This window comes from Homalodisca vitripennis, chromosome 3 (genome assembly GCF_021130785.1).
Source record: "Homalodisca vitripennis isolate AUS2020 chromosome 3, UT_GWSS_2.1, whole genome shotgun sequence".
NCBI lineage: Eukaryota > Metazoa > Arthropoda > Insecta > Hemiptera > Cicadellidae > Homalodisca > Homalodisca vitripennis.
In genome coordinates this window covers 127534200-127548169 of record NC_060209.1, presented here as the reverse complement: position 1 = coordinate 127548169, position 13970 = coordinate 127534200, and the positions used below count along the sequence as shown (strand labels likewise).

At 32.4% G+C, this 13970-nt stretch overlaps 1 protein-coding gene across 1 annotated transcript in view; it reads left to right on the top strand.

Annotated features, from left to right (window-relative positions):
* Positions 1-13970, top strand: part of LOC124357498 (fat-like cadherin-related tumor suppressor homolog) — a 107479-nt gene that overhangs the window by 63226 nt on the left and 30283 nt on the right. Inside the window, exons 25-29 of the mRNA XM_046809351.1 lie at positions 1536-1680; positions 3712-3873; positions 5169-5468; positions 5560-5823; positions 10553-10804. Coding sequence (XP_046665307.1) covers positions 1536-1680; positions 3712-3873; positions 5169-5468; positions 5560-5823; positions 10553-10804 — 1123 coding nt within the window. The remainder of the gene's footprint in view (positions 1-1535; positions 1681-3711; positions 3874-5168; positions 5469-5559; positions 5824-10552; positions 10805-13970) is intronic.

Sequence of the window (13970 nt, the reverse complement as noted above, 5' to 3'; positions counted from 1 at the left end):
TTTATTCCTGACATTAAATTAGATTTTTTTATAATTACTGTGGTTTTAGTATGGTTTTAATATTTCTTTCATAGGTTTTCCATACTTAAATTTTTAATAGAAATTCACAGAATATTCAGGAATTTGCTTGCAAGAAAAAATAAATATGCCATATTCCTTATGAAAAAAATATTTTTCACGGACAGAGAATCGTTTTCAATTAATAAGCGATTGGCCTTCTTTTTTGTGGAATCGATAGAGGAATTTTCATATTAAAATTTTTCAACCACACGAGGTTTTGTGGAGTTCTACATAGGAGGATATCTACAGAGTAAAAAAAAACTAAATGATAAATTCTTTCAGTGCTGAATAAAGCAATCATATTTAACTAGATATGTGCGCTTACAAATAAAAACCTTGCTTACAGCTAAGCGCCTAGGATCTCCGGTTGTAATACATGGGCATAGGTTGAATCCCTGTTTAGGGACAAAGTTTCCTCACACTAACAATCTATTTATGTTTTACACGAACAATAGATTCTAGTATAAATATTGATATCATACATATACCGTTGTATTATTGATTTGCTTTCTCCAGTTGTTACTCTTAACTTATTCTTAAACTGTAATATTCAAAATCCAAATATCTCAGATATTTCTTGTACCACATCAAGAGCAACAATATTAATGCAAATTATTACTATTAATTCATAATATTTTGTTTAACTGCCGCATCGCACTTTCACTATTTCCTATCCGTTTTGTATCATGTTTGAAATTGAAATTAACTGTTAATAATATAAGATATATTTTTATGAAAATATTAATAATTTAAGGTTAAACAAAGAGATTTTTAAAAATATCAATAATCCTCTTAGCTTCACACAAACAAATTTCAGTATTTAAAATCACTGCGATATATATATTTTTTAATACACCAGATTATTTATTATCATTTCTTTGTAATGATCATGGTCTAGTGATTTACTGAAGGAATACTAATTTTAATAGACTAAATAATAAATCTCCTTTACTTAAATTCAAGACAAAGTTTGGTTTTACAAATCCAATCAATTCAAAATTTAACTAGTTGCATGAAATATTAAAGTTGTTAAAAATGATCGTTCATAAAAGTTAACGGTTTTAATTTTATTATAATAATATTCCTGAGAAATAAAATTCGTGTATCCAGTATCGTAATAACAAACTATGGCTGTAATGAGTAATATTCAAACTCAAGTGAAACATTATTCAAGAGTAGAAAAACTATTATCAATGACAACCGTGTAATTTCACGGAAACTGAACTGTTATTAAATTTATAAGATAAATACAAACATTTAGTTTATTTTTAATCAAGTCACGTACAGCCAAAAATATACAAAAAATGTCCACACATTGTTTTAATTAAAATAATATATGTATTATAAACCTGCAGTAGGCTTAACCTATAAATTTAGAGCAATCAGTTGAAAGCTGGCATTGATAGTTTCGTTACAACAATCCAATTTACTAGATGTACGAGTTTGGATTCGAACAAACTGTGCTTCTGTTTCAGGTCAAAGCAAGTGATAGAGACACAGGGCCTGCGGCATTGGTTGAGTATTCAATATACAATTTACAATCCAAACGAGTGAAACATCTGTTTGGCATCAATCCGCAGACAGGATCCATCGTGTTACTTCAGGCAGCTGCACAGTACGGTAAGAGTTATCGTACTATTACCTGAACACGCTTGATATTGTTTTCAATGTATGTCTATTAAATAAAGGTAATGGAAACTAGGAGTGTACTATCTAGATATTGGGGTAACATTTTTAAATTTAGCTCTGAGAAGTTGTATGACAACGTTATACTTAAGATGAATAATAATGGCAACGTGTTTTCTGAGGAAATAAATAAATATTACAAAAACAATATTTCACTAACAGTCCAATATTAACCGCTTTGGCTAGTATTTAACTTTCTCCGGCCCTACCAAATTATTTCGCAAAGGTTTATACAAAAACCTTTAATTTCTTATCTGTAGATTTACGAATTTCTTTTGGGAAATATATACTTCAGAATATATGGCAATTAAATGTCTTGAACTGGGTGTCAGTGATACGAACCAGTATTATTGATGCTTACTACTACTATGAATCTTAATATCATCGAGCAGGCTGTTTAGGAAGTTCATCCTTTTCCTTGCACAAACACCAATATAAATATATTTTATTGTACACAAAACACAAACTTTATTTGTATGTACGAATACAAAAATACAAACGTACGAGTTGTGCAGAGGTCTGGGCGGTTATTTCCGTTGAGTTACAAGGTTCAACGTGAGGGCTTTTCCTCGTAACTTTTATTGTTACTGTTTAAAAATTTACTACCCGATCTACTTGATCTTTTCTCCGCAGAAGGCAGTCCTAGCGCACACTTTAACTTGTACATTTATAACATTGGAGGAGTATTCTCGTGTGTAACTAATAGACTTAAAGGTAAAATACGCAGCCACTGTTACTCATTTGTTTTCGAAATTGCATTGTGCATAATGAGTTTTCAGATCAAGTTACAGTATTCTACTCCTCTTTGTACCATTAAACTGCTGATAAAATATATCCTCTAAGATATTTAATTTTTGCATTGAATCTCTTTAAATATATCGTAACAATTCGTAATGGAGTTTTTTTAATCTTAGGGAACCGTTTAACTGACCTAATTACCAAATCAACAATAATCTATAAAAGAACATTAGCGGATTAAAAAAATATTAAGGTAAACTCTGTGATTATTGTGACATATCAAGGTTTTACTTTATTTCTGGATTTCTCCTGTAAGCTTCTCCTGCATATAAAAAATATTTTTTTTTTAGAAAATTTACTTTTGCATACTTTGCAAAAAAAAATTTTAATAAAATGAGATTCCTCGTGCTTTCAGTACAGTTGTCATAAATTTATTATCATAAAATAGTAAACAAAAACAGTAATATACATTATGTTAAAATTCCGTGTTTCTTTGTTATATATTTGTATTATTTGAAATAATAATAAAGTTTGAACAGGTGTAATACGGTATGTTCTGTAAAATATACTACTAGACACATATTTAAATTTTATACTTTTTTTAAAGTTTGTATTACTTTTTAATTTGTATTACTTTTGATATTAAATTTTTTAAATCCATTTCAGAAAAAATATTTACTGCAATTTAAAAAGTAAATCGTAATGGAATACGTTAGTTATAAGAAGGTTATAAATTAATTATAATTATAAAGTTAAGATTGTTTACAAAAAAATTTAGATTAACATATTGCAATATATGTGAAATTTTGGCGTTAAACTGTATTAATCTATTAGAAACAATCATATCGTTAATTAGTTATAATCTATTGAACAGCAATAAGAAAATAAATTCAATTAATTACGATAAAGTTTTACAGTGTTACAAAGTTGTAAACAAAGAATTATTCAACGGTTTTAAATTAGCAAACATTTTTAAAACTAGATCTCTCTACAACAAGAAAATTACATTTTTCCACTCAAGCGTTTTACACTGACATGCTAAATACCTTAAGACACTCTTCACACCTACGTTTTCTTTAATATAAATTGTTTAATTTAAAAGTGATATCATCCTTATTCCACTATAATACTGCATTCATGACATGCCAGCTACAAATTTGCTAAAAATAAAACCAAAGTTTTTGGTTAATCAATACATTATTACTAATTGAGTGATAACATTTCAGAAGGGGCAACATTTCCAGTTCTTTGTGCGTGCTGCTGATAACGGTATTCCTCCTCTATTCTCTGATGCGGCTGTTCATGTTTACATCCTGAAGCGAGGGGACGTCCCACCCAATTTCCATCGTCGAGATCAGCACGTTTTTGTTTCTGAAGATGCCTCTCCAGGTGAAAGTATTTTTCAAACAATACAAACTTATTTATAATTATGATTGTGAGGTTGTCAAACAGTAGAGTTATCAAGGTGAACCTCTCCTTTCTTGACCAACTCTATGGAAACATTCCAGGAAGGATTACCGATCTTCCCATGTTCGTGTGTTCTTAACGGGAGATTTAACAAGTTTTTATAATCACTGGAACGGATGCACCACTGTCTCAATGGAAGTATTTAGTATTTAAAAGGTTTAGACCTTTTTAGCGGTCAGTAACATTGCAGTTTTGTTCCGTGATAAATAATTCAGATTTTTTGTCAACTCAGGGGATTAGGGAAAAATCACTTCCTTATTTTCCAAATTTTAATACTATGACTAGATTAGAAACATAAAATCCGAGGCTTATTCAGTAAAACACTTAATGAAAAACCCCAAACATAATGCTTTAGCACTGATGTTTCTGTTTTTGACACGTAATGGTGGCATCTGTTGCACTACTTTCACGTTAGAGAAAACATAAGGCTAAACATGTTTATTTAGAAGTGTAATTAAAGGTGGTTCTCACCTAATGCGGCAAAATAACTTTAAATAGGCGAAATATCATTTAAAAAGCAAAAATGTTGCTTTAAACAGAAGACGGTAGAGATTTGGACTCTTGGTTCTATATAATCTACGACATCGTTTGAATTACGTAGTGATAACTTCAACTAGGGTAATGAGAAATATAGCATTGCAGTTATTTTGCAGGAATTGCGCCCACAATGTTTAAAGACGAACAAAACCAGGAAACTTAACTCGTGAATTTAAGGATTTGTTTGGGCAAAGAGCGGACAATAATTGACCCTAATATTTCGGCTGACAAAGAAAAATTTAAATGCCAAATAGGATAGCTGAAGTAACTACTGGTACTGTATCAAAATTTTAAATCTAAATAAAGGTTTTTGTAATATATTTAAAAATATGAAAGACATTGAATTAGGAAACAATTAGTTGTTATTACTGCAGTTAACTACAAATATTTATTTTATAAAACAGTAGTTAAGTTTTTTTTAACAAAAATATATGTTTTTAGTTTTAAATATATCTAAACTTTCCGAAAAGTATAGTAATTTATTTTTGTTGAAACTGAAAGTATATTGTGTTATGTAACTTTACTTGTATATATCTTCCATAAATATGGTTTTTTACGTTTGAAATTTAAGTTGCCTGGTATACACTATTCTATATTTTGAATTTGTTAATGTTGATCTTTTAAATATTTAGAATAATATTTTCTGGTTTTATAAACAATATATTCTTTTTCTCTTCCAGGCACTGTGGTGACCCAGGTGAAGTTAGTAGTTCCGGTAATAGTTGAGTACAGGTTGCTCTCCGAAACATCCCAATTCTCAATAGATACAGAAGGAGTGATTAAATTAACCTCTAGTCTGGATAGAGAGGTTATACCTTCCTACACATTGGGAGTGCTCGCGCTGAAACCACCCATGTCCGGATTCACAGAAGTCTATGTCAGCGTTGTGGATGTTAACGATTGCCCTCCTAAGTTCCACAGTAGCTCTTACAGTGTTAATACCGCTGAGAATGTTCCCGAGGGTACTTCAATTGTCAGAGGTTGGTGCTCTACAATTTCTTGATTTAGATTCATATATTCATATTCATAATATGTGGTGAACCTTGGAATCATGCAATGTTTCCTCTTCAGTGGTAGCAGATGACCAGGACGAGGGTGGTAATGGGGAGGTACGCTATTCCATCAACAGTAGCGTGTTTACCGTAGACCCATACTCTGGCTGGATATCTACTGTGTCTGCACTAGACAGGGAGACAACGCCCAGACATTCGGTTCTTCTTACTGCCTTCGACAACGGAGATCCAGCCCTCTCCGCCACCGCCACTCTCAACGTTAACATCTTAGATTACAACGACAGCCCACCAGCCTTTTCAGATAGGACGTATGTTGTTTCAGGTGAGCAATAAAAGATTTATTGAAAAACAGTAATATTATAATCATGCATTGCCTACATAGCATGCTGCAAACCGAGCGTTAAAAATACATTTGTGTTCAGTATATTTTCCTATTGTGACTCGGTAAGGTTTAGTTACGTATTTACAAAGTTTCATTTGCATGAAATTTATGTAACAATAAATTCAAACATCCCCTTTATATACAAAACTTAAATATCTTATCTCTTCATTTGTAGTTTCTTAGCGTTATACAGATATTTTCCACTCGCAATTTATTTTTCAAAGAACAATATTATGTTAAACCAGAAAGTCTATTAATAAACGTGTAATTTTGAGAGCTTTCTGTACTTCTTATCTTTGATATTCTTAATTCAATAATTCATTATATGATCAATGTTAAATAATCACTCCGAATAAAAGATAAACTATGTACAATCTTTTCATCGAGGCATTACATTTTGTAATAGTAGTTTTTTTTAATATTCATACAACTATGTATAGTGTCAAAATCAACTATTCCAATATGTGAACCAAATTTGATGCTAAATTGTAATAACAGTTATGTTTACTTTTCTATGAATAAATTTCATGTTATGTGTAAATTTCATAAAGAAAGGTTTAGATTAATTTTTATAACACGTTGTGATGAAAGTGAAGAGTGTAATACCAATACATCCGATACAAAAGTTTATACATTACTGCTTGTCTGAGCAAACGAGAAGAAGCTGAATTATTTTTCCATTTGATCCAGAAACACATTAGGCCTTAAGTGCTATTTGTAGTTACCACGTTCCCTTGGGGATTTTCCAACTTACTTTGATATATTAAGGCTGAAATTGTTTATGTTTATACATCTTAAGTGTCTTTCTACGAGTTTCGTGAGTAATAACTAATTTACTACTGGCAATTTTGTACAAAATGTATTTTAGTTGCTATATAATGAAATATTTTGTGTTGGCAAATATTGAAACAATAAATTAAAATCTTATGTAATTGTGTTTATCATAACTTTGTACATTCATCATATTTTATTTAAACATTTATTAACACTGACATAATTTTTATTCTACAAGAAATATAATCAGGTTTAGTGCTTTACCATTAAATTACTACCCACACCACAAAAGAGTAATTATGGTTCAAATAACTATGGGGAATGACTTATTATTTACGTAACCCTCCTGTAGAACTAGAAGGTCGTAGTGTTAGACAGCCAACATAATTTTTTTTGTATGACTCAGAGAAATTACCTTGAGTTTGTGAAATACAAAACATAAAATTACTTCGATTTGAGAGGATCATATTCCAATATAAGTTGCAACTTATGCGCTTTATGTCCGTCGTCAATGCCTAGGGATTTAATGAGCAAATTGATTCAAGTTTCTTGTGTATGTTCGTTCCTCTATAATTAACTTTGGATATACTGTTATTGGTGATATATGGTTTTATTCAAACATAGATAGACATATTCAGGAGCTTTGTTTGAATAAATACCAAGTCCATCTTTGCATTTCAGTAAAGTATTTGATCTTCTTCAAGTTTAAAACAGTTCAGAGAACGGTCGAGTGTCTATTTGTTACTACTACTATCCGTATGTTTTGAATAAATGTGAGTATTGCCCTTTAACACAACATGCATACTATGTTTTACACAGATTCTTTTACATTTTTAAGCTGTAAATAAAATTAAGCTATGATAATTAATAATTACTCAGATTTCTTAACCCCAGAGAGGTAATAAAAGGTAATTATGAATAAACTGAGTCCCTTATCAGTATTGTATTAAATCGAATTTTGTTTCAATTATAAAGTTACTCTTCAGTTTACGGGACAATCAGGTTTAACTCAGGTTACCTGTCAGGAACATCAGAAATTAAGTAAGCGTAATAAAATGAAGAATAGATGAAATTATGTAAGTGTCTTACAGCAAATTATGAAATATTTTATAATGAGAATGACCTACTTATCCCAACATTATTTATGGAATTAAACCACGCTGTTAATAAAATAAGTATTGAAATTAGATATTGATAACTGACTCAGTTCTCACAGAAATAAATTGTTGTCAAATATACAGTAAACGATTATATCATAACTTTACGTAATGTTAATTTAGTTAAAGCAACCATCTAATACCGAATCAACCAAAAACAATCGAATTTAACTGTTATATAGAAAGTATAATAAACTTAAAACGTTTTATCTCTTCTTTTTTCCGTTGTATAAAACAATTATAAATGTATGTATTAATATTTGTCAACACTCAATAATTCGAGACAAATAAGCATTTTCCAACGTAGTATGTTAGCACATAGTTATAAGCAATAGGTATCTCCACCAAAACATATTGTGCATCACACACTCTTGATATCCAGGGACGGATTTCCCACTAGGCACACTAGGCCAATGCCTAGGGACGGCTCAGCCTGACGGGTGCCGCCGCGCCGCGCCGTGCCGGCTGGTCCGAACTGTCTTGTCGGCGCGGCGGCGGCGACTGAAAACGGCAGTCAAGGAGCGCTCGCATTGCAATATTGAACGTTAACCAAAAACATAATTACAGTAATGCAATTCATTTTCTAACCTTTCCGTTGAAACGTGCAGATTATTATTTCAAAACTACTGTAGGCTATTATTTTACTGCATGAGGTATATTTTAAGCTGTAAATTTAACAGTTGGCAACGCTGTCCACCAAATAGATCACCTTCATAAGTGTTTAGTGACTTGTGTTTGTCAAGTAGATCCTTTTTAATTGACATTGAGTAGTGCTTAGCCTCATAATTTGTAATGACTCGTGCTTATTAAGTTTCAAATTAGCTTTATGTTAGCTTAATTTTAATAGTTGTTTTGGAACACGTTTTGGAAAGTTTTTGCTGTCGTGAAAAAGCTAGCAACCAGGAGACGTCCGTTTCGAGGGTCGGATGAGATATCTGGGTCGATACACAACGGCGTGTACATGATGTCCTTAGATTTAATAGCCACATTCGACTCTTTCCTTGCTGAACATATACGAAAATTTTTTTGTCCAGGTTCAGGGAGAACTTCTTATCTTTCATCATTTATTTGTGATTAAAGTGATTGAACTGTTATCTTCTAAAGTAAACTTTTTCATAATTAACGTGGTGAAACAGGCCAAGTATTAATCCATAATAGTGAACTCAACACCTGACATAAGCCACGCTGATCAATTATTGTCATTTGTTTTGAGGTTTGTTAAAGAAAATGGCATTCTTGTTTTCACCGAATAAAGGAACAAATCTGTGGAGTTAGCAATATATGTAATATCTATGTTAGCTTTAAGTTCCATTGATTTAGCAAACTGCAGAGGGAAGTCAAATGATAATGCAAGCAACATGTCAGGCGTATACAGCGGCTTGCAAGCTAGGATAAAAGATAAAGCAAAGTATAACACTCCTAAAGCATTATTTGTCCCTTGCTCGGCTCATTCATTGAATCTTACAAAAAGGTGGACACGTCCCTAGAGAGAGTAGTTAGATTATATGACTCATTGGTCATTTTCGTTGACTACCTTAGAAACATGTGTATTAAGAAAGGGTATAACGACGACCCGTGATAACGGAAACGTCTGATGATGATGATGATGATTAAGAAAGGGCCAAGAAACGGTGTGATGTAGAGTATGAAACAAGCTACAAAGATCAAAAAAAGGAAAATCCAGGCAGACGAAACCAATTAAAACGAAATCACCCTTAAATGTCGTGATAAATTTAGAGTAGAAACATATTATGCTGTTCTTGACGAACTCAAGTCAACTGAAGCGCAAAAACGCTTATAACGTTATTGCGGATATAAGTTCTCAGTTTTTAACTATCTATAGTCGTCTTCAAATGAAAATATTATTGAGCGTGCTGAAAAACCTGTATCTTTTTATAAAAATGATCTATAAAAATCATTTGTAAATGAGTGTATACACTTCTGTGGCTTTCTGAAGAGTGGCGGTATTAAGAACAACCCTTTATCGATGATAAATCTCATAAGAGAACAAAATCTCCAAATAGCAATTTCAAATATAATATATATATATATATATAAGAGCTATATATATAAGAGCTATATATATATATATATATATATATATATATATATATATATATATATAGAGAGAGAGAGAGAGAGAGAGAGAGAGAGAGAGAGAGAGAGAGAGAGCGCCTTCATCTGTATTTGTGCACAGCTGTTTCAAACTGCTCGGCAGAGCGTTAATTTTCTGTATTAAAAAGAATAAAATCTTGCCTTAGATCCAGAATAAATTAAGAACAATTGAATTTGGTTCTCATACACATCTCCCGCTGAACTTTTGAACTGGCGATCAAATAAAAGTAAAGAGTTAATAGAGGAGTTCGCAGTGATTAAAAGGAGGAGGAAACCAATGTAAAGAAACATAATGAAGACTCCCTTAAGTAAGAATCATTGATAAGTTATTTTTGTAAAGTTGTATTATAGTATTTTAAGAATACATTTTTAATTTGTAAAAGTATAAACCTTTTAAATGTAATTAAAATATAAATAAAGTAAATTTTGGTGTTTTTATTACCAACCGTTTATGAACTCGTTAGATTTAATTTTTTATTTAAATAATTACTTTGTGACACATGTAGCATATTTCAAGGAGCAGCAATCAGAAAAGTGCCAAGGGGAAAAGTGCCAAAATATTTATAAATTCTTCCCTGTTTATATCTTGTATCTGAATTTTTAATACTTACAAATATTTACAGTGAAAGAAGACGCTCTTGTGGGGGCAGCCATCCTGCAGTTGACAGTAGTGGATCCCGACAGCGGGGGTCTCGACTATTACATAACTGAGGGGGACAAGAACTCACAATTTGCAATACGATCCTCGGGTCAACTCTACCTGACTCAGCCTCTAGATCGGGAATCTGTGGACGGCTACGAGCTTCGTGTCGTGGTTACAGACTCGAAGTATGTCGTCGAGACAACCGTACGCATTGAAGTCATCGATGTTAATGGTAATATTGTGCTATATTACATGATAATTTATTGTTTAGCCGATATATTAATAAATCCTATTTATATTTACCGAGCATTCAGAGCTTGTACAGCAATTATGTATGTAACAATTGATTTATAATTTACTTTCATTAGTATGTTAATACCAATAGTTGTGCCATATTTTATATGTATATATATATATATATATATATATATATATATAATTTCAATAAACATTCAATCGCAAAAAGCACTTGCTCCGCTGGGATACTATATAAATTATATATATATTTAATCAGACGTAATCGTATCAATAGGTTTAGTATTAACAGAAGTATGTTTACTTTACACATACTTTGAAGTGAGTTTGGATAGAATATTAAAATTTTCGTACAATTTGTACCTATGTGATAACAGAATATCGGTTATTTTATAAATTTGTGTCAAAAAGAAAAGTCAGTCACCATGTTTCAAGTACTTTTCTTCTATACCACAATCATTAGATTGTTAGCTTAAGTTTATGATAGTTTACCAATATGGTATTAATTCTCCCTTACAAATTATACCTGTTTTTGCAGCGATAACATAGCATTTTATCAAGGATTTCGTGTGCTTTCATTTCTTTTTTAAGCGTAAAACATTATGTATATTAGTTTTATCTCCACTTACGTACCTTCTTCAATCTTTGCGTTTAGTTACTCCTAATACACAATTACACAATATTTTGTCTCCACTATTCACTTCTGACGTACCCAGAGTCACAGTTCCTTTTTCACATTTGCATGAAAGCACAAAACATGTTTGGGATTTAAAACCTGGAAGTTTTTTCTTCACAAAAGCAGGAGGATATTATTTTTTTATATTGCGTATACTAAACCATAAGTGGAAAATGTTCCGTTGCAATTTAGAATCATCCATGATCAGTTATGAAGTGCCTTTTTTATTGGCAGAAAATATTGGTACTGAACTAGTTGTCAACAAAATCGCCTACACTTGAGGTAAAACAATCAATTTACAGTTTTGCCTCGATATTATTGTGACAAAGTTTAAGAAAACCATTGATTATTTCACAAGGAGTAATTAAAACTTTAAATAAAATTTTTCGACTTCTTAAAATCAGCCGACATATTATAATTTTCCTAAACAGTTTTCGTTAATACCATGGGCGTCATTTCAGCTTTTTAACTGGGGTGGCAAGATCTACTGGGGGGTATGGGAATACCCCCCAGGTGGAGGGGGGGGTCCGGGGCCCTCCCCCGGAAAATTGTAAGAAACTGGCTTTAAATTTGTTAGTATTTTAAGCTTTTTCAAGCTATTTTTACAAAAATTTTTACTGCTAACAATTTAGCCTAAAACAATAATTTTTAATGAATTGAGTTATTAACTAAACCACAAGGTCCACAAGTGAGGTAATTATTGTTCACACACAACTCAAAAGTGTGCCCAATTTTAATTTATGTGTGCCCAGCCCGTTTGTTTTTTATAAAAGGAAAAATCAAGTAAACATGATCAAACAAAATTTCACTTTATTCTATGTAACCAGACTGCATCCACAAGTTAGTTTTAAACAAAATGAAGCCTTCTCTTCTGGCTTGAATTGAAGTCATCAATTACTTTTGAAATGTCTATTTCTACACTCCTTTTCAATAGCCAAAAGGGCTAACGAAGACAACCTCTCCTGGCCAATAGAGTTTCTAGTATATGTCTTTAACCGCCGTAAGCATGAAAAGGATCTCTCACACGATGCCGAGTTCATTGGAATTGTAATAGTACAAACGAAAAAGTTCAAAAAGCATAGGGAACACACTTTTCAAGATGTTTGTACAAAAACGTCAGCTCTTTCTTGGATACTTTTGCTTCTTGATTCCTCCGTTCTGTTAAAACAGTTTAGTTCAGACAGAAGAATGTCATAGTCTAAACTATAGTATTTACACACATACTGTACACTGGCTGTGTCTATATCACTTCCACCTAGAACTTTGCTTAAGTGGTTTAAGTACATCTAGGTTGTTTTCTTGAAGCCTGGCCTCTATCTCCTCGCTTAGGATATCAATAACTGGCCAGAGGATTGAAACTTTGTAGTACTGTTGTACAGATTCAAATGGAGCTTTACTCCCACCCCCGATTTTTGAGGGAATTTTGCCCTTTCTTGGCAACTCGGCAGCTCTAAACCCGCACGTGTCAGCAATTTCTGTGCAGTGATTGAACAACTTGGTGAAAAACTCATCTGTTCTGAAGGATTGCAAAACTTCAAGGTGTGCTGTTTTTTTTTACAGATTTCACAAACTTCATAGGTCACACTGCTTGACTGAAGGGTCTTTGACAGTATGTCACATTGTGTTAGAACTCTCCTGAGTAATAGAAGGTCAAATACAAAGTTGAAGTCCTCCATATTTTTCAACAAAGCATTGGCTTGTCCACCACTGTCAGGGTCTGTTTCAGAAATCTCTCGTAGTGTCGTAAGAGTGGCATCAAAATTATCTAACAAAGAACGCACTGCTTCGACACGGCAAGCCCATCTGGTATCACTCAAAGACTTCAATGTTGCTGTTCCACCACTAAAGCTTTTTTGCACTTTTTTGAATGTTTTCAAAAACAGCATGTCTTTTAGTTGATTTCTCAATGAAGTTGTAAAGACTTTGAAGCACAAAGAAGGTGTTTCTTATTGAATTCACGCTTGTGCAACAGCTTACAATGCACAAGTTCAATATATGTGCATTGCAGTGAATGTACATTGCCATGGGGGCTTCTTGTATAATTCTAGCTGCCACTCCTTTGTAGGGACCCCTCATGTTCGAAGCCCCCATCATAGCACTGAGCACGCAGATGTTTAATATTCAAGTCCAGTGAAATCAAAACGTCCTTAAGTACATTTGCCAGTGTATCGCCATTCAGTTTCTTCTAGCACGGTAAAAACCCCACAAACGACTCATGAACTTCTAGTTTATCATTAACAATGTCTCAAGACAATAGCTACTTGCTCGTGCTTTGCTATGTCTTGGGTCTCATCAGCTATAATGGCAAAAACATTTGCATCTTTAACTTCTTTGGCAATGTGCAACTTAATTTGTTCCCCAATTATGGACAGAAGCTCATTCTGGAAAGTCGCTGAAGTATATTGAAAATTTTTGCGATGCTCTACAAAGAATTTGTTTACTAAACTATTATCTTTGGAACGAAGCC